At 37.5% G+C, this 25,302-nt stretch overlaps 1 protein-coding gene and 1 long non-coding RNA gene across 3 annotated transcripts in view; one reads left to right on the top strand and one right to left on the bottom strand.

Annotated features, from left to right (window-relative positions):
• The first annotated feature begins 870 nt into the window (after positions 1 to 870).
• Positions 871 to 25,302, top strand: part of LOC309490857 (interferon-induced GTP-binding protein Mx3-like) — a 55,790-nt gene continuing 31,358 nt past the window's right edge. Inside the window, exons 1-14 of one of the 2 annotated variants that reach the window (XM_082160137.1) lie at positions 876 to 1,214; positions 14,170 to 14,366; positions 16,669 to 16,791; positions 16,900 to 17,010; positions 17,509 to 17,663; positions 17,747 to 17,885; positions 18,002 to 18,200; positions 20,628 to 20,706; positions 20,810 to 20,932; positions 21,395 to 21,527; positions 21,650 to 21,793; positions 21,920 to 21,996; positions 22,098 to 22,307; positions 22,393 to 23,351. In XM_082160137.1, coding sequence (XP_082016263.1) covers positions 1,123 to 1,214; positions 14,170 to 14,366; positions 16,669 to 16,791; positions 16,900 to 17,010; positions 17,509 to 17,663; positions 17,747 to 17,885; positions 18,002 to 18,200; positions 20,628 to 20,706; positions 20,810 to 20,932; positions 21,395 to 21,527; positions 21,650 to 21,793; positions 21,920 to 21,996; positions 22,098 to 22,307; positions 22,393 to 22,620 — 2,010 coding nt within the window. In that variant the 5' untranslated portion in view covers positions 876 to 1,122 and the 3' untranslated portion in view covers positions 22,621 to 23,351. Of the gene's footprint in view, positions 1,215 to 14,169; positions 14,367 to 16,668; positions 16,792 to 16,899; positions 17,011 to 17,508; positions 17,664 to 17,746; positions 17,886 to 18,001; positions 18,201 to 20,627; positions 20,707 to 20,809; positions 20,933 to 21,394; positions 21,528 to 21,649; positions 21,794 to 21,919; positions 21,997 to 22,097; positions 22,308 to 22,392; positions 23,352 to 25,302 lie in introns of those variants that run through there. The other variant, XM_082160138.1, reaches the window with a different exon arrangement.
• On the bottom strand, positions 10,290 to 14,162 carry LOC309490864. The gene is made up of 2 exons (XR_014202858.1): positions 11,418 to 14,162; positions 10,290 to 11,307 (listed from the first exon to the last, which is right to left on the bottom strand). It is a non-coding gene; the product is annotated as an uncharacterized lncRNA (long non-coding RNA).

Below are 25,302 nucleotides of genomic sequence, written 5' to 3'. Positions count from 1 at the left end.
GAACATGAAAACATGCTAGAATCACGTCATGACTTCACGCCACTAACCAATGAGAAGAGATGTTGGCGGGAATAGACCAAGCGGGAAGGAAGTCGACCGGAAGTTGAAGCCGGCCGCGTGCCACCATCTTGTAGCAGAACTTCACCTGCTGTTAGCATCCCATTGACTCCCATTCATTTTGGCGTCACTTTGACAGCGAATAACTTTACATCTGAGGCGTTTGAAGACTCCATTTGTCCATTATTTATTTCTAAAGAAACACGACAATGTATAAAATGCTCCATTACCTTGTAGCTTACGTTATGGCCCCGTAAAAACAGTTTTTGTAAAAGTAGGCTAACGATTGCGTCATAACCACACGACTCTCTGTCGCACAGTAGAGAGATTACCGTATTGACGGGAGGAGAAGCTCGCGGGCAATCGGGGGGACGTGGAGGCAAAATGACAAAATAATTAATCAGAATACCTAGCAAAAGTTTCTCCTGCTCCTAGCTCATGAACACCTCCTACTCACGATCTCCGTCTCTGCAAGATTCGGAAGGGAATGATTCAGATTTCTCATGCCACAGCCACTAGAAGACAGACGGGTTGCTCACGTCACATCTACGTCATCAAGCTCAGTTTGAGTCTGCGCGTCAGGAACGGAAGTCCTAAAAAATCGCTGAAAATGGGCTTCACTTGCCTCAATTGAGTTCCAATGAGATGACTCTGTCCATTTCTTATACTGTCTATGGAATAGACGTGCAGCCCCGCCCCAGGTGCGGCCCCGCCTCGATTGACGTCATCACTTGCCACTAACCAATGAGAAGCATTGTGTGCACCCCCGCCCAAATCTGCAGGCTGCAGCCAGGTGCTTCTCGTTTTTCCAGTCTTACGCCACACCTGTCTGTCACGTGTTCTACCTCTGTTTGTATTTGCATTGTTAACATGGGAGTGTTTCACTATAAATTCAGTCTTAAATATAGATTTAAACTCATTTAGATTTCGCTTCAGCATCACCTCAAATGCTCTTTGGCTGAAACCTAAATTATACAATTTACAAGAGGCATCTAAAACTAAGAACATTATCTTTTCTCAGAACTGATTTTTTTATTTTTATTTTTTTCATTGTTTATCCAGAAAATGTTTACTTCAGGCTTTCTTTCTTTCTCATCTCCACACCGAAGAAGTGCTAATGATGATGATGAAGATAGTGACAGTTCTCAAAATGAAAGGTTAGTATAGGCCTATTTTATTTGCTTATTATTAAACTATTGCTGAATTATTTAGTAAATTGTTTTTATTTATTTATGTAGAAATATTTGTGCATGCTTTTATTGGCCATGTTAATTTCTTGTTATCTAGATGTAAAAAAATAAAATAAATAAATGTACATTTATGTACAAGGCAATGTGAGTTTATTAGGGCAGGTCACTTGAGTGTATTATAGACCTTTTTCAGAGCAGCGCCATGACAAGTATTAAAAGCGAGGCTGTGAGGAATAGACTTACCGTCTTTTCAGTGCATCTTCTGTAAAAAGCTGCATAAAGCTCCCAGATCACTTATAATTTTACATAGCTCATTTTTTTCTGGAGTTTTTTGTCGACTGACATTTTTCAGAAATATATTTTTGCAGTGTTTCAAAACAATTCAGAACAATCCAAAAACATTAAATAATACAACCCTCTGAAGGGATGAATGTCTATCCCTCACAGCATCACAATCATTCCTGTTAAAAACGGCAAAGATGGCGCTGTTATGAATATGTTCTATGGGCCTGACCAAATACGCACTTGCGGTCTTTGCCCTTTACTATGCTTGTTTACATTATGTAGCCTATTTCCTGTATTTGGCCCGAGTGTTTGGACTGCAAGTGTGTGTAGAACTTGTGATTACCCGATGGGACACAGACACACTTATAGTGTAGCAAAAATGCAAGTGTTTACAGAGCTTTTTTATTTTCATTTTTTATTTTAAATTGTAGCGCTTCCAGTTCTAATTAAGTGATAAAGAGCAGTTGCAAATGTTAAGAATGGCAAATATGGCGCTGTTATGAATATGTTCTATGGGCCTGACCAAACACGCACTTGCGGTCTTTGCACTTGACTATGCTTGTCTACATTATGTATTTCCTGTATTTGTAAGTGTTTGGACTGCAAGTGTAGAACTTTTGATTACCCGATGGGACACAGACACACTTATGGTGTTGCAAAAATGCAAGTGTTTACAGAGCTTTTTTATTTTTATTTTTTATTTTAAATTGTAGCGCTTCTAATTAAGTGATAAAGAGCAGTTGCAAATTGTGCATAAAATAAACATACACTGTTTAAAAAACCTATAGAATCTACTCAATAAAAGTGAGGTAAAAATTTGCACTCATTTTGTTTGGGTGGATTTCATCCTATATTTTTGAGTAAGGAGTACCTGAATTTAACAGCTATGGTATACTAAATGAAATTAGGTAAAGTCTACCTAATATTTCTCAATACATTACACATTACTTATAAAAATTGAGTAATAATAACTCTATTATTAGCAGAAAACAGTTAATCTACTTAATTAATAATAATAATATAATAATAATAATAAGTCAATAAAAACAATTAAACATTACTTATTCAGAGATGGTTAACCCCTTTAACCCGAAGTGTTTAATTTAGAATTTTAGACACATTTCCACTCGTAATTTAATGAAACATGCTCAGATTGTGGAAAATGACACATCATTATTTACAGCAGATGCTTACGCTCATAAACGCTGCTTTATCAGGAAAGATAAAGAAAGATTCAATCGTAATAACAAAGAAACTTTTCTAAGGACCGTCAGTTCACTTCAGATACATTCATATAAAAACACCCGCGCCGCGTTTTGATTTTGAAACGTGCAGTGCTCATGTTTATTCAACGATGTCAATGCCAACCACAAATAGATTTTCCAAAAGGCTGTGTTGATATTGTGAACCAATGTATGGGAAACACTGTAATATAATTTGACAGCTATCAATTATAGTTTAACCTATCCATCTTCAAAGTCACGCTTAGTAACACGTGCATCACCACAGTGCAACAGTGAAAAAGGACCGCGCCGCATTCCGATCGTTATTAAAGCGACATACACCGGTATGTCGGTATGTTTGGGGTCAAGCAAAACGTCACCGGACCAACACATCGTCTTAATCATACACTCGATTTAATTATATCACATGGAACCGATCCAACCGATATAGATATCATTCCATAAAGTGATGAAGTCACTGATCACTACATGGTAACTTGCATATTACGTACTGCTGTAATATGTCATGCGGCGTTGCGTTATCAACCAGGCAGAACAATCCTCCCATCCACCATAGATAATTTCTCAAATTGCTTATCTAATCTGTCTCAGCTGCTGCCTGAACCCAAACAAACAGATGAACTAGAAGAACTAACTAGCACTATGAGCACCATTCTCTCTAGAACATTGGATGTGGTTGCACCTATTAAATTAAAAAAGGTCAGAGAGAAAAATAAAGCACCATGGTATAACAATACTACGCATGTTTTAAAGAGAGAAACCCGTATTTTAGAGCGTAAATGGAAACAAACTAATTTGGAGGTCTTTAGAATCGCGTGGAAAGACAGTATGTCACGTTATAAAAAGGCCCTAAAAGCGGCCAGGGCTGAGCACCTCCGCAAACTAATAGAAAACAACCAAAACAATCCAAGGTTTTTATTTAACACCGTGGCTAGACTAACAAATAAACAGACGTCCTCCGAACAAAATATCCCGTTACAGTTCAGTAGTAATGATTTCATGAACTTCTTCACTGAGAAAATAGAAAGCATCAGAACCACAATTGTAAACGTTCAATCTTCAATCGCGCCTTATAATTCAGCTTCAATTATCACCCCGAAAGAACAATTACAGTGCTTTACAACTATAGAACAAAAAGAGTTAAATAAACTTATCACTTCATCTAAAACAACAACATGTTTATTAGATCCTATACCAACTAAACTACTGAAAGAAGTGTTACCTGTAGTGGAAGATCCTCTCCTCAATATTATTAACTCGTCTTTATCTTTAGGTCATGTTCCAAGAACATTTAAACTGGCAGTTATAAAACCTCTCATTAAGAAACCACAATTAGATCATAATAATCTAGCAAATTATAGACCCATTTCAAATCTTCCATTTATGTCTAAAATATTAGAAAAAGTGGTGTCCGCTCAACTGGGCTCTTTCTTGCAACAAAATGAGATCTATGAAAAGTTTCAGTCTGGATTCAGACCGCATCATAGCACTGAAACTGCGCTCGTTAAAATCACAAATGATTTACTTTTAGCTTCTGACCAAGGCTGTATCTCAAAACTAGTTTTACTTGATCTTAGTGCTGCGTTCGATACTATAGATCATACATTACTCTTAGATCGACTACAAAATTATACTGGTGTTCAAGGACAAGCACTAAGCTGGTTCAAATCATACCTATCTGACCGCTACCATTTTGTCTATTTAAATGGAGAAAAATCGATCATAACTCCAGTAAACTATGGAGTGCCGCAGGGATCTGTATTAGGCCCTCTGTTATTTTCAATATATATGATGCCACTTGGAAATATTATAAGGAAACATGGAATTAGTTTCCATTGTTATGCTGATGACACTCAAATATATATTTCATCACGGCCGGATGAAAACGCTAAATTTTCCAAATTGACAGTGTGTTAAAGATATAAAAGATTGGATGACCTGTAATTTTCTTTTATTAAATCCAGACAAGACAGAGGTAATACTTATCGGTTCAAAAAACCGCCCACAAAACCTCGCACAATACAACTTTAACATCATAGGATGTCCTGTTACTTTATCCTCTACAGTAAAAGACCTGGGTGTTATACTCGATTGCAACCTGTCTTTTGAAAATCATATTTCATATGTTACAAAAACAGCATTTTTCCACCTTAGAAACATTGCTAAGCTACGTAATATGCTATCAGTTTCTGATGCAGAAAAGTTAGTTCATGCATTCATGACCTCGAGACTGGATTACTGTAATGCTTTACTAGCTGGTTGTCCTGCATCCTCAATAAACAAGCTACAGTTAGTCCAAAATGCCGCCGCTAGAGTTCTTACTAGATCAAGAAAATATGATCATATAACACCGATTTTATCATCACTGCATTGGTTACCTATAAAGTTCCGTATTAATTACAAGGTATTGCTACTGACTTATAAAGCCCTAAACGGCTTAGCTCCAGTCTATTTAACGGATCTTCTATCGCCCTATAATCCATCGCGCTCTTTAAGATCACTAAATTCAAGGCTTTTGGTCATACCTAGGATATCCAGAACCACCAAAGGAGGGAGAGCATTCTCACATTTGGCTCCAAAACTCTGGAATAGTCTTCCTGATACTGTTCGTTGCTCAGACTCGCTCTCCCAGTTTAAAACTAGATTAAAGTCGCATCTCTTCAGCCAGGCATTCATATAATCCTACAGTTCAAACTACAATCCGGCCTCTAGCTCATAAATGCCAGAGGAGAACTGGCCCCCGACTGAGCCTGGGTTCTCCCAAGGTTTTTTTTTTCTCCATTAGGTCACCTGATGGAGTTTTAGGACACCATTAGGTCACTTGATGAAGTTTTTCGGTTCCTTGCCACTGTTGCCTTTGGCTTGCTCAGTTGGGGATATTTTGGGGATATTTAATTTAATTTTATCAATCAATAAATTCCTCTTGAAACAAACTTTGTTGTATTATTTTAATTTAATACTGTGAAGCTGCTTTGATACAATCTGTATTGTGAAAAGCGCTATACAAATAAACTTGACTTGACTTGACTTGACTATTGCGGTATTTAAAAAATTAATATCATAACAAAAATAAACACCGGTATTCGGTATGAACCGGTACACCGCCCAGCACTAGGAAAACGTCCTTCTCACACGAGTCTAAGACTTCAATTAAGGATGGGTACAGGTGACCCCCATCCACCTTTCGTTTGAGCAGTTGCACAAATACTGTAAATTCAGGACCTTCCACTCCAAGTCCATAGTGCTTGCTCGGTACCTGTAATATTTCCATCTGGCCAAACGCGTCAGATCCGGGCAGCAAGGAGGCAGCAGCCTTCATTATTCTGTAGGAGTCACTCTAAAAAGTTGTTGTTAAGTTCCATTAGCTGTCTGTCAAAAATGGAAATCCACAAGGATTGCAAATCTAAGTCACTCATAATGGGCGCACACCTACCCACTGTAGAGGTCACATGAGAGTCGGAAAGCCTGGCAGGTAATTTTTTGTTACGTGCACCCACTATGTCCCAGTTGTGCACATCGTTCTTCTTCATGACGTCATCAGTAAGCCCAATGATTCTCTCAAATTCCCCATCTGAGTTATTCCTAAATGTAGTAAAAGTTTATTTTAAACCCTCAATCATGTGGACAGAGTCAGTAACAGAAACAGATAGGGACTGTAGGCCTTTTGTCGCAAATTCACTTGCACTAAACAGCTTAGAAAATGCAACAAGGAGAAAGATGAACCTCTTGGTCTGTATTTGTTGCAAAAGAGACTCTGCATCTATTTTGGTCTGGCCTGAGCCTTCTGCAAACTCACTCAGTGTTTCCAATATGACGTCGTACAACTTCAAGACTCGACTCACAGACTCAAGATTTTGAGCTCCATCTAATATCCGTGGAGCGCACAAGCTCCAGACAGGTTTTGTCGGGGTGTAGCTCTTTTTGGATCTGTAGAAACCGTGCGTGTCTGTTGGCTCCGGTCATGAAATGGTGCAGTGAATTTATAACATCAAAAAAAGTGACCATAGTAGGAGACACTTTTGAGGCTGTTGAAAGAACAAGATTCAGGCGGTGCGAGTGGCAGTGTACACACTGCATGGGGAAACGTTTTTTTGAGGAGCACCTGCACCCCAGCTCTCCCACCTGACATGACTGCCGCTCCGTCAAAACTGAAACCCACACACAATTCAGGATCCAACTGCAAAACTGTCCAACTGCGGTTTCAGTACTTCCAAAATGTTGCCAGCGATGCCAGAAGATGTCATATCATCTGTTGCCACAAATCCGACAGCTCTCTCTCTTAGATTGCCATTAAATATATACCTCACACAGACAGCAATTAGTTCCTTCTTCGAGAGGTCCTTGTACTCATCAGCTAAAACGGCATAATAGGTATCAGCCTGTGCATGCAATTCTGCTCTGATTTTTCATCTGAGAAGTGATGCTGCAGTTTCAAGGAGGTCGTTTTGAATATCTGGGCTCATCATTTTTGCATTAGCTGGAAGCTCATCAAGGCGTTGTTTTATTTCAGGGTCATATTTACATATAAAAGTTTCCTCTGTTAAGACTTTCTGTGTCTTCCTTGTGACCACGCAGTCCGGCCTCTAGCTCATAAATGCCAGAGGAGAACTGGCCCCCGACTGAGCCTGGGTTCTCCCAAGGTTTTTTTTTCTCCATTAGGTCACCTGATGGAGTTTTAGGACACCATTAGGTCACTTGATGGAGTTTTTCGGTTCCTTGCCACTGTTGCCTTTGGCTTGCTCAGTTGGGGATATTTTGGGGATATTTAATTTAATTTTATCAATCAATAAATTCCTCTTGAAACAAACTTTGTTGTATTATTTTATTTTAATACTGTGAAGCTGCTTTGATACAATCTGTATTGTGAAAAGCGCTATACAAATAAACTTGACTTGACTTGACTTGACCACGCAGTCCAATCCCTTGTTTCGCACAGAAAAGTAAAATGTCAATGATAACTTTGACATGTGCCCGGTTTCTTTCAGTCGGGTCAGTAAAATGCCCCTGTGAGTCTTTTGTTACCTGATGCATGATGTCACCTTTTCCATGATGCCCATCTTTATGCAAATTAATTCCGTCGAACGCGACGCGACTATCCAATAGAAGTAGACATGGGCGTCGGAACCATTGTATATGGTTGGGACAAGACCCACCCACTTTTTAAGACCAATGATATTGGACCCACTTACTTTCACCGTCTCTGATTCAGCGCATTTGTCTTTTCATAGCGCCGTCAGTCAAATCCATTCCACTTGAGGAATTCCCTAATAAATTAAACTCCATTTACGCTGAATAGCTACATTATATTTCTCAACGAGCCGCAACTGACGAAAGTAACCGCCCGTTGTACCCTTCCAGTCAAATATTGCGTTGCAAACATCAATAACAGCTTTAAGTTGTCATTGCTGGCAAATTACCATGGTATTAGCGGGATAATCCACGGATAGCTGTACATTTAATGCACGACGTGGAGGCAAAGAACCGACGTGAAGTGGAGTTTAGTTTACTTGTTTTAATTAAAAGGCACCAGAATACATGAAATGGTATTTAACAGTTACTCCAGTAAACATTTTTCTGGGGGAGGACCCACCCACTTTTTTTTTTCTTCCGACACCCATGGAAGTAGAGCATATGGAGACGGGGGGAAGTCTCTTGCAGGTCCTCTGTTCTAATACGCAACATTTCCCGCTCGGTCAAAACCACGCCTATAGAGGTGAACGCCCATCATTACAAATGTGGGGAGGCATCGCGACACCACGCGACAGTCGTATCGGACAAGTGGATCAGTACCGTTAACGTTGTGATAGTCTACATGAAAGCATGCGAGTCGCCTTACAGATAGATGACCTTCAGGGCTGACTGACATGAGTACCAGGCATAGGCCTATTTAAATTCACTACCGAAGCACTGATCTGCTATATTTATCAGGCGTGTAAGTTACATAGGCGTCATTTGCCAGGGTCGATATTGTCCCCACCACTTTTTAAAACATCTCGAGGCACAAACATACCAATTCTACAAATAAAACATCTCCAGTTAACTGGCAGAGCAGATCATTTCGTTCGTTTTTTAAATAAGAGACGCTGAAATGTGTTTTATTTTTAATCAAGTGATCAAAGTGCTCATTGCCGCTGCGATCAGTGGCGCGGATACTGTGTTTTATCGTGTGGTTCGCGCACACGCTGCACTATCTTCACTCGGACGCACGCTTCAATCCGTTGCGGATACTCTCTATTCGTTTTGGTGAAATCACAATTCACACAAACGTGTCCCTGCTTGATATACAACCACTGATGAACATAATCGGTTTTGATGAGGAAAAAAAAACTATACGAAAAAAAAAACGATATGATAGTCAAATAGTCGGATCTATGCATTTATTCACACGAAAATTCTCGGCACTGACAACATATATTAGGCTACATCTCATTAAACCCCATGTAGCCTACTATTTAAATCGATTGCTGGATATCGTAATGTTATTGTACATATCTGATTTAGCAAAGTTACGCCACTGGCCGTGTATATAAGCTTAAAAAACAGAGGCCCCTCCGTATATTCACCAGGCCCACCTATTAATGAAGTTCTGTATCCACCACTGCTTGTCATTTTTACTCTTTAAAGTGTACACTTGCAGGTGTTGATTATAATTAATTTACTGTTAGGCCCATAAATAATAATAAGGAACAATATTTAAAAAGTATATAATTATATAACATATGACTAATTAAAAATTAACCACAACACATAACATGCTACATGGGGGATATCTATAGACCTACAGTATCTAGCATAAAACAATTAATTGTCAGAATGTCGTCTCTCAGTTGCTGAATGTCGCGTAGCAACATTGCTACTGTAACAGCCCTGTCACGTCTTAAAATTCTACGTACAATGTTGCGAGCACGTAGACAGCGACGTTGCCATAGCAGAAATGCAACGTGCCACAGACGTTGCCACAATGTAAATGTGTTTGCTGGGCTGCCACTGTGGGTGGCACCGGTACAACACCCGTGGCTACGCCTGGACTGATTCCGTTTACTGAACTTTATCGTCCGGCTTTCGACTACTGTCTGCCATGTACAGAACCGGTTTTGTTCATTAAATGTTCTGATCTTTGCTTTTTATGTTTTATTTATTATACTTAAAAGAAATTAGATTATTCATTTATTTCTTTTTTTTCTTTTTTCACAAATGTATGACTTTTGGAAGTGCAATTTAATTACCATATATATAGTTAGTTTTAAAGGGATAGTTCACTTTGAAATTAAATTTTGGTATGTTTTAACTTACCTCAAGGGCATCCAAGATGTAGGTGTCTTTTTTTCCGCAGTAGTTTCAATTTGGATATTTTTAGGTCAAACCGTTCTTGTCTGTCAGTCATATAATGCAGGTCTATGGTCACTGTCTCAAAGAGCATGCACAGAGTCCAAATTAAAACAATTCCCCATCGTCCAAATTAAACAATTGCCCATCGTAAGTACACATTGATGGCCTAAGACACGAAACGAGCGGTTTGGACTCTGTGCATGCTCTTTGAGACAGTGACCATCGACCTGCATTATATGACTGACAGACAAGAACGGTTTGACCTAAAAATATCAAAATTGAAACTACTGCGGAAAAAAAGACACCTACATCTTGGATGCCCTTGAGGTAAGCTAAAACATACCAAAATTTAATTTCAAAGTGAACTATCCCTTTAATAAAGTTGAATTAACGTAACCTTCTGTAATTTTTACTCTTCAAAGTGTACACTTGCAGGTGTTGATTATAATTAGGCTAATTTACTGATTGTCCCAATAAATAATAATAAGGATAAACAATATTTAAAAAAACGATATAATTATCTAACATCTGACTAATTAAAAATTAACCTCAAAACATAAAATGCTAAATGGGGGGATATCTACTGACAGGCCTATCTAGCATAAAAAGAAAAAATTGTCAGAACGTCATCTCTCAGTTGCTGAATGTCACGCAACAACGTTGCTACAGCCCTGTCGTATCTTACAATTCTACGTTGTTACAATGTTGCGAGCACATAGACAGCGACGTTGCCACAAAAGAAATGTATCCAAAACCTGCCTTAAAGTTTTCGTGTTGGATAGCAGTAAATTGGAATGTGGAATTTTGTGGAAGTTTGCTGAAGGAGATAAAATCTGAGTTCCTTGGTGGGGAATGAGCTATTTTTATAGCCTTTGGACACGCCCATTCTGGCAGGCTCTGACATGCTAGGGCGCGAAGTGCCCTGATTGGTTCGCCCATCTGAGCCGCATCGCCATAGGTTCGTGCAGTTGCTGCAGCACAGCCAATGACCGTATTCGCCATTCGTCTGTGTATGCTGTGCAGCTGCACTACGTTTTAAAGCTACACTGTGTAGGATTTTCTCCCATCTAGCGGTGAAATTGTTTATGACTACCAACTGAATATTACTTTCTAGCCCCTGCCGGCAGTCGCGAGTAATCTCCCCCTCGCATTTGTCACGGTGCCACTGAGTGTAAAAACCAAGCGGCAACCTCCCCGTCTCTCTCTTGAAACCAACACGGAAGTGAGTTAAACTGCAATTCATTGACTGGCCGCTTGGGCTGGCTGCACAAGTGAGTCAAATCTGCATCTCCCCCATGTTAAAATTACCAACTTTACAGCAGAAAAAAACATGTTTACAGCCTGGATCTCTATGTGGCTTTGGTCTATACAGCTAATTTTGCCCTTCATAACAACTGTGAGGGGGGTGAATTTTTTTATAACTCATCCGTTTAGTTGATTAATATTTAAAGTTCTGCATAATTAAGGGTGTGGCCACTTGAGTGACAGATGGATTCCCGCTGATGTCAATGCTAGCCGTTTGTCTGCTGTTACTAGCCGTCACTTCACCTCAGCAAATTTTAGCTGCTGAACTTGCCATCTCTGCAGTGTTTTGTGCTTTTTTTCCGGGATTATTTCATACAATTTAATACACCCATTACTTCGGCCACGGCTTCGGATTCCGTCGTTGTCGTCGAGTATCGTTCGAGAGAACAACCAGCGCTGTATTTCAGTTGTTTTCCTCTGTGAACATGCACTAATGGATGTCTGACAATTTCGTTGCTTTTTGGAGTTTTCAGATTTAAAAATGTCAATAAAGGCTCGTTCGTTCTGCTCTCACGGAACAGATCGATTATAATATGCTGTAAGTTACCGTCAGATGAAATCCTGCAGGTGTCGGCGCTTTCTCCGTCCATGCAATAAATGCACATCCTTGAATGAGCGCGGATTTTCTAGCGCATTTACTTGAACTTCATAGGCAATATATCTATGGTTTAACCCATTTGAGAGGCGGACAAAATCAGAATTTAAAATGGACTGAATAAGCTCTCTACGAACTTGACGAGCGATGCCGCGCTGACGGACCATAGACTATAAAAAAGAGTGACTGACATGTATGCACATAAATCACTGTCACACACACACACTCTCAGAGTAATATTAAGTTACTGCATAATACATTTTCAACTAGCAGAATAGTAGTAGTACAGAATCACGATACACAGTCTCACTGAGTCTCACGCCTACTTTAGGCTTCAAAAATGCTCTTCAGAAACCTACGGGTGACGTCACGGACACTACATCCATATTTTTTTACAGTCTATGGTAAAAACGCGAAAGGCGAAGCTTGAATTTCCAGGTATGTCCCTCTTTGGCTAATGTATTTTCAAAATGGAGGCGCATCATGGCTGCCGCCATTCGAGTGACTCGCTCGTATGTATTCTAAATGGCAGATACTACGCTTACGAGAATACTTGATTAGTTGGTAGAAGTAATTACACATTAATGAGCACATATCATTTTGAAAGAACAAAGTGTTTTTTGCTAAGAATCAACTTAAATGACACAGTGTAGCTTTAAAGATTTGGCTTCAATATTCTTGAGAAAAGGAGTTTTTCCATAGGGTAAGCTAGCCTTACGCAATACGAGAGACCTCTCGAAAGGGAACGGGTGGTGTTTCACAAGACAAGCATGACCATGCCATGAAAATAATAAGGTGATGCATTCTAAAATAACTGTTGCCTTAAAGGGATAGTTCACTTTGAAATAAAATTTTGGTATGTTTTAGCTTACCTCAAGGGCATCCAAGATGTAGGTGTCTTTGTTTCCGCAGTAGTTTCAATTTTGATATTTTTAGGTCAAACCGTTCTTGTCTGTCAGTCATATAATGCAGGTCTATGGTCACCACCTCAAAGAGCATGCACAGAGAAGTCCAAATTAAACAATTCCCCGTCGTAAGTACACATTGATGGCCTAAGACACGAAACGAGCGGTTTGTGTGAGAAAACTAACAATATTTATATCGTTTTTACCTTGTACACAACCACGTCCAAGTGATCTGAGGGCGCGCCCGCTTCCTGGTGTGTGACGTGTGCTCGCGTTCTGGCTTAGTCTGCGCAAGTGCCGGAAAGCGCCGTGGTTGTGTAGAAGAGGTAAAAACGATATAAATATTGTTCGTTTTCTCACACAAACCGCTCGTTTCGTGTCTTAGGCCATCAATGTGTACTTACGATGGGGAATTGTTTAATTTGGACTTCTCTGTGCATGCTCTTTGAGGTGGTGACCATAGACCTGCATTATATGACTGACAGACAAGAACGGTTTGACCTAAAAATATCAAAATTGAAACTACTGCGGAAACAAAGACACCTACATCTTGGATGCCCTTGAGGTAAGCTAAAACATACCAAAATTTTATTTCAAAGTGAACTATCCCTTTAAACACTCGCTGGGGGCTCAGCTAGAATATTTTAAACTGAAAGGGTTATTTATGACAATTATGATAACTTTATATTGTAATTATACATACATCCATGCCAGCTTTGTGGCTTAATTGATGGTATAATAATACAATAAATGATTGTGGCGAGCAGGATGAAGCCCAGGGCCGTGAGAGAATGGCACAAGGCCGGTGGAGTGATTGAGGTGTCGCTCATCATCAATCACATCACTGCCTCGCGCAGTTCTCTCACGGCTCCAGGCCTCGTCCTGCTTGCCACAATGTTAATTTGGTTTTTCATGCTTATGTTCATAATCATTCGAATATGAATTTAAAAACCTCCAAACAATAATAAACAGATCTCAACAAGTGTACAATACTGTATGTATTTATTATTTTGTATTGAAATTCTCTTGTCCAAGCAGCATTTTGCACTCAGATAAGATACTACAAAGGGCATAGTGCCCTCAGACGACCACAATAATACGATTATTTCCAATATATTAGAAATAATTTTACCATGTGATTTTTGAAGAAAGAAAACCTGTACCATTAAGCTGAATTAATGCCTAAAAACTGAATTAATACAGTGCATTAATGAGATTTGTTTATATAGGTCTGCAAATGTACGTTTTTATCTTTACAGTCAGGAAATGAAAGGAGCAGTTCACAGTTATTTAGAGGAGAGCATTCGTCCATTCATTGACCTGATTGACACTCTGCGGTCTGTTGGCATTCAGAAGGACTTGGCATTACCGACTATTGCAGTGATCGGAGACCAGAGTTCTGGGAAAAGCTCGGTGTTGGAAGCGCTGTCTGGAGTTGCACTACCAAGAGGAAGCGGTGAGGACTGGTTTACTCCCCTTTGGTATTGGAAATTCATATAGACACAATGACCATTTTAGGTAGCCTACACCTTTCCAATTTTGCTCTATTGCACTTCCAGCCTGAAAGGTAGGATGGATCCATGAATTCAAATTGTTTATGCCACAGTCTGACCCTACCATCTGCATTTCACAGCAGAAAGTTGGTCTGGCAGCAACAAACCACTTAAATCAGATTTCATTAGATTGACTAATCAGATATTTGCATCAACAAGCAGGTGTAAAGGTAAAGTGGTTACCAGATCATCAGTAATGCATGAGACACATGCAGTTAATTTTCAAGTTTATGAAAGATGTGTAATTCAGAAGTATTTGTTAGGATTAAATAGTTGTTTTTACATTTAAAAAGGTTTCTGGAGTCTGGCAGAAGATGTTGTTTTTGGTCTTTTAACTACGGGTGGTCAACTCTGTTATTGATATCAATTCTGTTACAATCAATGTCAACTCTGTTTGTTTTAAGGTTTTGCTTTAAAAATGATCATTATGTGTTTTATTGTCAACAAATTGATCAGAAGCTGATAAGCATAACTAGTATTCTTACTACATGCAATTTTAAAGGATTTTATTCATTTTTAAAGCTATGTTTAATGAAAATGCATACCATCTTTGCAACTTTTTAGTTAAACGTTGATATTTTTACTCCAAAACAATAAGTCTCTTAGGCTTAAAGTTGAATTAATGGAAGAAGAGACTAAAGTTATCTTAGGGAAGACATGGTTTTTAATTGTGTTACATATATTAACTGTATATGTTTGACCCAATTTGTCTATAACAGAGTTGACAGCTTTTTCTGTTAGTACATTGATTTTCAGAATTATTTTAAATCTTACAAGTTTAAGATCAGCAAATATTGAAAATATTACATTTAAAGTGTGTTCCATGAAAAAAAAAAAATTAACAGAATAATTATTCCTATTTTTGTTTTCTTTCTCTACTTGAAATGTACCCGCAATTCTGGAATGGGTCGTATGTTCAAGTTGAATTCTGAAGGTCTGTTCACACCAAGAACCATAACTTTAATGATAACTATAACGATAATTATATTAACGTCCATAATAATGTTCTGTTTATTATAAGCGCACACTTCAGTTTTGTAGTCTGCCACTTTTAATGCTTGAGCTCTTAATTCTTGTGCAGCAATTAAAAAAAGTCTGAAAAAACTGTCAAAAAACTGTCATACAAATGTTAAGCTTGGGAGCACAGACTTAAGTTTGGTCTCATTTTTGCTGAAGTTAAAAAAGTGGAAAAAAGTGAAACCAAAAAAAGGTCATAGAAGTTTAAGTTTATGAAAATGATTTAGGAACATTATGAACATTATTTTATATAAAAAATATATTTTATGAAACATGTTGAACTCTAAAACATATAAATCCAAAGCCATAAATCTAAACAAGTTGTGTTCCAAATTTGATGATGATATCTCAAAAAATGAGCTTCCAGTAAGATTTTGTTTGGGCACAGTAACAGATTTTCCCCATTAGATGCCAGCAAAACTCGTTTTGCAGTTGAGTTTTTCTCTCAAATATTACAAGCACATTTGTTTTTTATTACACACATACAAACCACACTCTGACATCCATACCAACACACACACACAATTATCGCTGCATAATTGATCCAATTGGCTCTATAATATGCCGAAGCAGTAAACAGGAATAAAGCGAGTATTTGCTTTATAAGCCAAACCTGAAAAAATGGCACCATCTGGAAAAAAAAATAGTAAAAAAATGTATTTTGAAGCCTTGCCAACAGAATGAAAGCCTCTTAATAAAGATTGCATTATTTTATAGTTAAATGGCACTGGGATTAAAAATTGCATTTTTGTCCAAAAGGCGCTGAGAGGAACTTTTTTTTTTTAAAGGAAATGGGGGTGAAATAGTACAAATCCAATAAAAATACACACCTGTGCCACATTTTATGCAGTTAGTATTAACACAGTGATCAAAAAAAACAAAACTGAAAAAGACAAAAATTGGCTTTCAAAGTTTTTATAGTTTATCAGCTGGAAAAAACACTCAAGTGATTGCAACAATATATTTTCTCTGTGCCATTAATATCCATATAGTTGTGGTTTGGACTCTGCTATTCATTTACATACATATAATTGTTTTTTAGACATCTTTATCACTTTCGTTATCGTCCATGGTGTGAATGGGCCATAAGAATTAAAGAATGATTACTTTTGTCAGCACATGCACTGTTGTCACACCATTTTCCACTGTCAGTTTTCTTGGTTGCTAACTGGACTGTGTTTGTTATAGGAATGGTCACCAGATGTCCACTGGAGCTGAGGCTGAAGAAGGTTACTGGTGGAGCCAACTGGAAGGCTGTTCTATCCTACCGTAAAAAGAGGACTGAATTTGTGGATCCGTCATTTGTTGCAGGTTTATAAACTGCTTGCAGTCTCTTTTGCGTTCTTAACTTGATGTTTTTTTGCAACTGACTCGAAATGATCAATCTTACAAATGAATTTAAATTATGAAATTTTGCAGGTCCTATTAAAGCCGGCAAATTGGCAAATGGAAAGGTAGCATATCCAACTTATGATTTGAAGAAATTTGAATTTGGAGATCCTTCATTAGTTGAAGAACATGTTGCAGCAGGTTAGTAAATCTGCAGGAAAACTCCTTTCTTTTCAGAGTTACTAGAACATAATATAGAGATCAAAATCTCAAGCTGTAGTCACAATCAGTAAATAAATATAAAAATGTGTTTTGTCTTATAAAATTGATGGCTGTTGTCTTGGATGCTGATTCAGTCAATTAAATGTATTATTCCAGTTCATCATATCACTGCACAGAACTCATATTGCAAAGCAACATCCTGTTGTATGAAGGGCTATAGGTGCATGTACGCCATGAGAGGCCGCTTTACCCCCTGACTGCTGCAGATTCATTTAAGTATTGAAAGTGTTGCCATAGAAACACACAATTCTGAGTCTGAGTATAACCAAAGTCCCTTTAAGGCAACTCATATCTCTTTGAATGGGAACATTTGTATCAGTGAAAGAGCTAAAGAGAAGCTTCAGGCTCATGCTGCTTTAAAGGACATCTTTTTTCTTATAAACACAGTTAATTTTGCAGTGTGTGTGTGTTGTACAGCCCAGAATGAGCTGGCAGGAAAGGGGGTAGGAATATGTGATGAGCTCATCACTTTAGAGGTCATGTCACCAGATGTGTGTGACCTCACACTGATCGATCTACCTGGAATTGCCAGAGTCCCAGTAAAAGGACAACCCCAAGATATTGGAAACCAGGTGAGCAGCATGATCTGATTTTGAGCACCACATTTTAGTACCATAGACATCCAGTTTTAAAACTATGTCTTCATGTCTTGCAGATCAAACTTCTGATTATGAAATATATTGAGAAGCAAGAGACTATAAACCTGGTAGTGGTTCCTTGTAACACTGACATTGCAACAACAGAAGCATTAAAAATGGCACAAGAAGTAGATCCCGAGGGCAGAAGAACTGTCGGTAATGAAGCAGATGATCCGAACACAACATCTAATAACATTAAATATCTTTGAGGATTTGAGGCTTCAAATAATCAAATGGACTTTTTACAAAAAAAACTTTTTTCATTCTCACAGCCATTTTGACCAAGCCAGATCTCATAGACAAGGGAACAGAGAAGGACATTCTGGCTATTGTCCACAACAAAGTGATTCCTCTCCGCAAAGGTTACACCATGGTGAAGTGTAGAGGACAACAGCAGATCGATGAGAAAATTCCTCTGGAGGAGGCGACACAAATAGAGAGAGATTTCTTCCAAAACCATGACTATTTCAGGTTACTGTCTGAAAATAATATAATTAAACTTTTAGCATGTCATTTCTGAATTCAAATTCATTTTATGTTTTGAGGTGCATAAAGTAACAAAAAAAAAAAAAAAAAAAAAAAAAAAAAACTTTCAGGGTGACAACTATCCTGATATAAGTCAATAATAATAATAATAATAATTATACAAAATTAAGAATAAAATTAATGAAAAGAAAACCTTAAGTTTGGTATAAATATTTTCACAAGACATGAGCTTTGCTGCTTATTAATATTCTTGGAAAAAAAAGTTTGTCCACAAAATCATATAGCTATGTGGAAAGTACAGGCAATAAAAAAAATGTATCACAGAAAGAAGCCTTGCAGACCCTTAAGACTGTAAATGGTAAATGGTAAATGGACTGCATTTATATAGCGCTTTCACAGACCCAATGGCCACCAAAGCGCTTTACAATATTGCCTCACATTCACCCATTCACTCACTCATTCATACACCGACGGCGGTGTCAGCCATGCAAGGCGATCCAGCTCGTCGGGAGCAGCTGGGGTTAGGTGTCTTGCTCAAGGACACCTCGACACTTGGTCAGGTGGAACCGGGGATTGAACCACCAACCTTCTGGTTTGTAGACAATCTACATGAACCACTGAGCCACTGCCGCCCCTAGCTATGTGGAAAGTACAGGCAATAAAAAAAATGTATCACAGAAAGAAGCCTTGCAGACCCTTAAGACTGTATCAAGGTCAATAAGTCTCAGATATATTTCACCTTTATGTGACAAGGCAAAGTTAGTTCAGATTGGAAAATGTCATGTGGTATAACTCCCCCAAAACCTAAAAAAAAAACCTTTTTTATTAATGTCAGATTTCTGTGATGTTCACTTTGACCATTATTATTTTTTCAAGAATACCTGTTTGCCAAGCTACAGTAGTAGTCCAGGCAAAGTAGCGTTTTACGACAGACTAATTGTAAAATAATTTTTTCCAGCATAGATCATTTCTATGAGGTGTCCAGAACAACATACTAAAAGTCCTAAGAAATCGAGGAAATATGTTAAATTCTCATCAATCCGAGATGTGTGCCAAAAAGGCCAGGCAACAATACACCCCAATGGGGCTATTTTTTCCCTTTACTCCTATCAAAATGAAACTTTACACAATGAAAGTACCCATGAAAAGTAAAAAAATTTGTATTACAAGTTTCTTTGAAAATGAATTTGAATATGCAAATAAGCTATACACTAATCAAATATGCCCAAAATACACCCAAATAGGCTTAATTTTTTCCTTTACTCCTACCACAATAAAACTTGTAATACAAAAAAAGTATACATGAAAAGTAACTTTTTTTGTATTACAAGTTTCTTTTGAAATGAATTAGAATATGCACATGAGAGCCACACCTATTGAATATGTCCTAATTGGCATAGGCAGAAACACCATTCATATGTATGACAAATACATCGGCCCAATCTTCATCCAATCATCCTACTGCCAATGGGTGATGGCAATGCTGCTTTTAGACTCTAACCTGAAAACTGCCTGGCTTGGTAGTACCTGCCAGGGGTATAACCCCCGCCAGTATAGTCTTCAGGGTCACGGAGGCACACAAGCCTCCACCACGACAAGGTAGCAACAACAGGGGAGGTTTCTTTTTGGTGTTTTTTATATTTTTTTACTAACTATATTGCTGTTGCTAGCTTCTCATAACACTGCAAAGCTACTTTACAAACGGTGGAAGTCTGATGTGTGGCCCGCCTGGTCTGAAATACTTGCTAACTACAAAAAGAGAAGCAGTTTTGGTGTCTGGCAAAATTATTGTAAAGAGCTGGAATGTCTGGAAAGTGTGTCTATCTGGTTTTTCATCTGTCTTCTGTGTGAGAGTGAATCGTTTAGTTGGTAACAATGTCTTCTGCCTGTAATCTCGTAATCTTACCAACAATACCAAATCATTTGTAAATCTACCAGCCCAAAATTTAATCTCACCATGTTACTAATGACTAAAATGGCTACTCTGACTTTCTTCTTATGTTATCTGTGGGGGAATGTCATTAGGTAAGGCTTGTTCGCAAAAAAAAAAAAAAAAAGAAGAAGAATTTAGAAAGCAACTCGAGGCAAGATTGTGCAATCAATTCTTAAGGTCAATATAAGTCTTTTTGTGGCAAGTGACCCAGGTAAGTGTGGCAAGTGACTTTAAATTTTGGGGTGAACTAATCCTTCAAATTTATCGTGTTTATGCAACTTACTGAATGGACAAAAAATAAAAAAATAACATAAAATATGGACATAATAATGGACATAAAATAATGGACATAAAATAAAAAATATTTTACAATTAATTCTATTTTTGGCTCCGAAATGAGTTACTTTGCCTGGACTATAGGCTATATGAGCTAAAGTAAACCCCATCTAAACTAAGTGCCTTCTCTTGTTCTACTACAGAGACCTCTTAAATGAGGATAAAGCGACTATTAAATGTCTTGCTGTCAAGCTGACTCAGAATCTTGTTGATCATATCAAAGTAAGTTTTTAAATGTCTCAAACTAAAAGTCCTAAATGTGGTGAACTGCATTTGTGGTTTGTGAGAAACTATAACCAAATTGTTTCTTACCTATCTTTGTCAGAAATCACTGCCACAGCTCAGTCAGCAGATTAAAAAAAAGTTGTGGGATGTGAAGAATGAGCTTAAGGAGTACGAGACTGGACCACCAGAAGATCTTAAGGGAGCCAAACAGTTCCTCACTGAAGTAGGACCTCAAGTCATAACATCTTCTTGCTTAGGAGAATTATGATTAGGGGTTCAAGATGCTGGAAAATTAGCAGCCCTTTAAAAAGATAAAAACACAGAATACAGAAAAAAGTCAAAATTGCGAGATCATTTTGTTTGTGTGTTTGCAAGAAAAAAAAGTAAGAATAACAACCTCATAAATTCTGAGAAAAAACGTTTTTTATTGCAAGATTTTTTTTGTAGAAAAAAAAATGTTTTTGCAATTACCTTAACAGAAGTAAAATGTTAAAAGAAGTAAATGTTTGAAAAGCAAGGTTCATTCTGTTTAAATCCACTATGCTTTGTCTCGTGCCTTGTGTGAACAGCCCCTGAAAATGTTCTCTGTTCAGATAATACCTCTTTTACCTCCTCAGAAGATTCACTTTTGCTGTATAATGATATTGTAAAAGGCTAATGAAACGAAAAAAACATTTCTTCACAGACCCTAAAAAGATTCAATGATCAAATCAACTCTTTATCATCAGGGGAGCTGATGAGTGAGGAAAATTTGTTTTTACAGCTTCGGGCTGAATTCAAGAAGTGGAATGATCATCTTAACAGCACAAAAACATCCTGTCAGTTTATTTACAACATGCTTTGAACTTTGAATTCACTGTTGATGTTGTTTTCTTAGGGTTCTGATAAAAATGAAAAAGTCAGTTAATTTCATAAGAAATCTATTTTGTTTCCAAACAAGTCAGCAATTCAAAAGACTTGAGCCAGAAAAACAGAGGGAGGGAACTGCTCGGATTCAGTAACTACAGAGTGTTTGAGTCGGTTCTGCAAGAACATGTGGCCAAACTTAAGAAGCCAGCCACTGAATTACTCTATACCATCAAAGGTACCATCACAAAAGACTTTATGGTTATTGTGGAGAGCCAAAAGATTAGATCATCAATTTAATGACATTAATAGTTTTAACAAATGTGGCTGTTTGTCTTCTTGACTTGATGTATTTCTCCTGAAGACATCATCATCACACATTTGACTGACGTGGTGAATCAGTGTTTCAGGAAGTTCTCTGTCCTTCAAAACACTGCTAAGGTAAATATTGCTCCTAATTGGTGGATCCAATTCAGTTTCCAGTTTAATCAAGTTCTCTTTCCTCTCTACTTTTTCATTTGACTTTTTCATTTTGCCCATAGGACAAAATCAACAACATTCAGTTAACCCAGCAAGAAAAGACGGAGCAGAGGATCTCAGAGCAGTTTAAAATGGAAAACATGGTCTACATTCAAGATTCCATCTACTTGAAGGTCTTGAATGAGATTACGAATGAGAAGTTTTCAGAAGATCAGTTACCCTTCTTTGACAAAAATTGCAAGTACAGTAATATGCTGGAGGCGTATTATGAGGTATATTTTCTTAGTTTTCAGAAACAAATAGCAGTGCAGTGTATGTGTATGTGGAAGTAACTTAGTATCTCTATTCTTCTTTCAGGTTGTGGTGCAGCGAATGGCTGACCAACTGCCCATGATGATCTTATTTTTCATGTTGAAGCAGACTGCTGAGCTCCTGTCTACTGACATGTTGAGTTTACATGGGGGAAATGTGCGCGAGCTCCTGTTTGAGGACTCTGATGTCAGCAGAAGGCGCAAAGACCTACGAGAGCGCCGGAATCGTTTGAGTGCTGCTCAGGAAGAAATTAGCACTTTTTCTACTGACTAGAGGGTATCTGAAAATACATATAATGTATCTATGTCAATCTTATAATGTATCTGACAACTTCTAAACAAACATCCATTTTCCATAAATAAACCTATAACATTTTCTTCAGAATATTAAAATATACATACATACATTAACCCACATCTTACTGTATACTTTTTGATTGTTTCCATGTTACTCACAAAATGGGCTAAAGCAGGGCCGATACATTTTGTTTTCTAAAATAGCTAAAAGCTTCAGTGCGTTATCTACAAGTTAAGGTCTAACTTAAGATTAGGTCTAACTTGACATTTAATGATTTTTTGGCTCATATAAAATGTTTAAAAATATGCACAAAAATATATATATAGGCTATTTATAATTTTTGAGGGCCAGTGAAAATGATGGCAGTGCATTCAATCACTGTAGTTCAGCGAGTATGTAAGACTGGAGTTAAGCCGTCTGGCTTAGAGAAGGTATACTCTTTGAGAAATCAAAGGACATTTCTGAAAATTAACATTTCAAATAGCAAATTGTAAAGAAATATTGCAATAGGCTCAAGGTGCGATTTGTAGTCAGATCAGCCCCAGATGTAATCCAGTCACTCAGCATTATGTATTTTTCTGTATTATGTATTTTTTTCCTGTTTTTTTCTGAGCATTTGATGTTTTGTATTGATTATCTTTGAATTGATTATGTAATTGGCATGATACATTTACCTGAATATTAATAAATTGTAACATTTGAATTTATTCTGACTTACTCTGAAATTATTAACTCTAGTAGATTACTTGAATTCCTTAACACCACAAATCTACGCTCAGGTTAGATTAACAGACTAAAATACAGCTTAGGTGGAGCAGAGACTGAAGACTGATGTTTTTAGAGCTCCGTCTAACACATTGGCATTAGTCATGTATACTTAGACTGTAGAGGCTAATAATGGGTTTTCTGTTTAGAACAACTGGGTGTTAGACCAATCTAAATAGGGGTGAGCCTCAACCTCTAATTATTGTAATATTATTCTTACTAAGTGTATGTGGAAAACCACGGCATGCTTATATAAAGTTACCATTAGAGGACGTTGAGTTGGTCAGCTTGGCTCTATGGTAATGGTCATAACCTCTGGTTAGATAGTCTATTTAATTAAGTGTGTTCAGATCTATGGGGACTAAATTATATATTCTAATGAGCAAGTAGAGTGTGGCCGTCTAGAATATTAGTCATTACTCCTTATATTAAATATATATTAAAGCTTGTATTTACATGAATACATTTATTTTAATGGTAATGCAAAGTTTAATATTAACTGTCAATTAAATTAATTCTGAAGACATTATGAGTTACGAGCTGAGATTATGAGCTAATTCATATGAATTAGCAGCAAAAAAATAACAATTTTGTCTCTAAATTCTTTCACTAGAAACTGTTTTTAATTTGGAGCGAGAGATACAGGGGGAGTGTCTTTACTGCATCAGATTTGTCACTTTGCTCACAGCTGATTGGTCCAGTTTTGGTTTGAGATCTCTAACCCAGAATAAAATCTGCTCTGGCGCAGGGGCCTGATGTATAAACGTTGCATATGCACAAAATAGGCATAGAAATGTGTGTATGCAATTTTCTACACACAGGGATTTATAAAGAAAAATTAACTAGGCATAAATATTTGCGGACTCTCTAGACAGTACACACACTCTTTTATTGATGGAGCGAAGAAAGAAAGAATAATTTTAAACTCAGTTTTCCACTTGAACCTTTCCATTTCCACATTTAGATTAAATATACCACTCTTATTAAAGGAGTTAAGCACTGAAATTATATGAAATCATTATCCAGAAGTAACCATTTTTTAAATGAACTTTAATGGAAGTATTTGTAGTGGATGCTTTTGAACACATTTCCTGTGGCATGCTGTGATTAAATGTTGTAACTACAGCGAGGACTGCTTAATGCAATTAATTTTCAACAAGCTTTTGTTCATCGTGAGCTCATCATTGTATTACGAAAAGAAAATGATTCACAATAGTGTGCCTTAGGATAAAAAGTTTCAGAGAAACTAAACTATATTAAAACAGATGATGAGGTGCAGCCACGGGAGTTCATATACACGACAAAAAAAAGTCTCAAGGCAAAGTTATAAAAAAGGTGAAGAATGCAAATCATGAATGTACACTATTATGTCCCTCATTCAGCTGTTACGTGAACGTAGCCTTAGTTTCACACAGATACGTGTTTTCTGATGCCATTTTAAATGACCAAGCCATTTAAATCTCTTTCCACACAAAGAACAAAAATAACGTCTGACATCTGCATGACTTTTCAGATGTAGCTGTAAGTGTGATTGCAAAATATTTATTTTATTACACATCACATTCAAATGGTCTTTCTTCAGAGTGAATGCGCAGGTGATTTTTGAAATTGCTCCTTTTTGTAGACTTCAGACTTTTGTAGACTTTTTGTCACATTTAGAGCCCTGCGATTTCTTTCTAGAATGAGTTTGCAAATTTAAAATTCAGGTCTCTTTGATATACGTAAAACTCTTCTTGCACTGAACACATGTAAAAGGTTTCTCTCCAGTGTGATGTCTCATGTGAACCTGAAGGCTTGTGTTCTGATTGAAACTCTTTCCACAGTGAGAGCATGTGAAAGGCTTCTCTCCAGTGTGAATTCTCATGTGAACCTTAAGGTATCCTCTAAATCTGA

This window comes from Leuciscus leuciscus (assembly GCF_965113295.1).
Source record: "Leuciscus leuciscus genome assembly, chromosome: 25".
Classification (NCBI taxonomy): Eukaryota; Metazoa; Chordata; class Actinopteri; order Cypriniformes; family Leuciscidae; genus Leuciscus; species Leuciscus leuciscus.
Note: the sequence above shows the minus strand (reverse complement) of the source record. Positions and strands in the feature narration are given on the sequence as shown.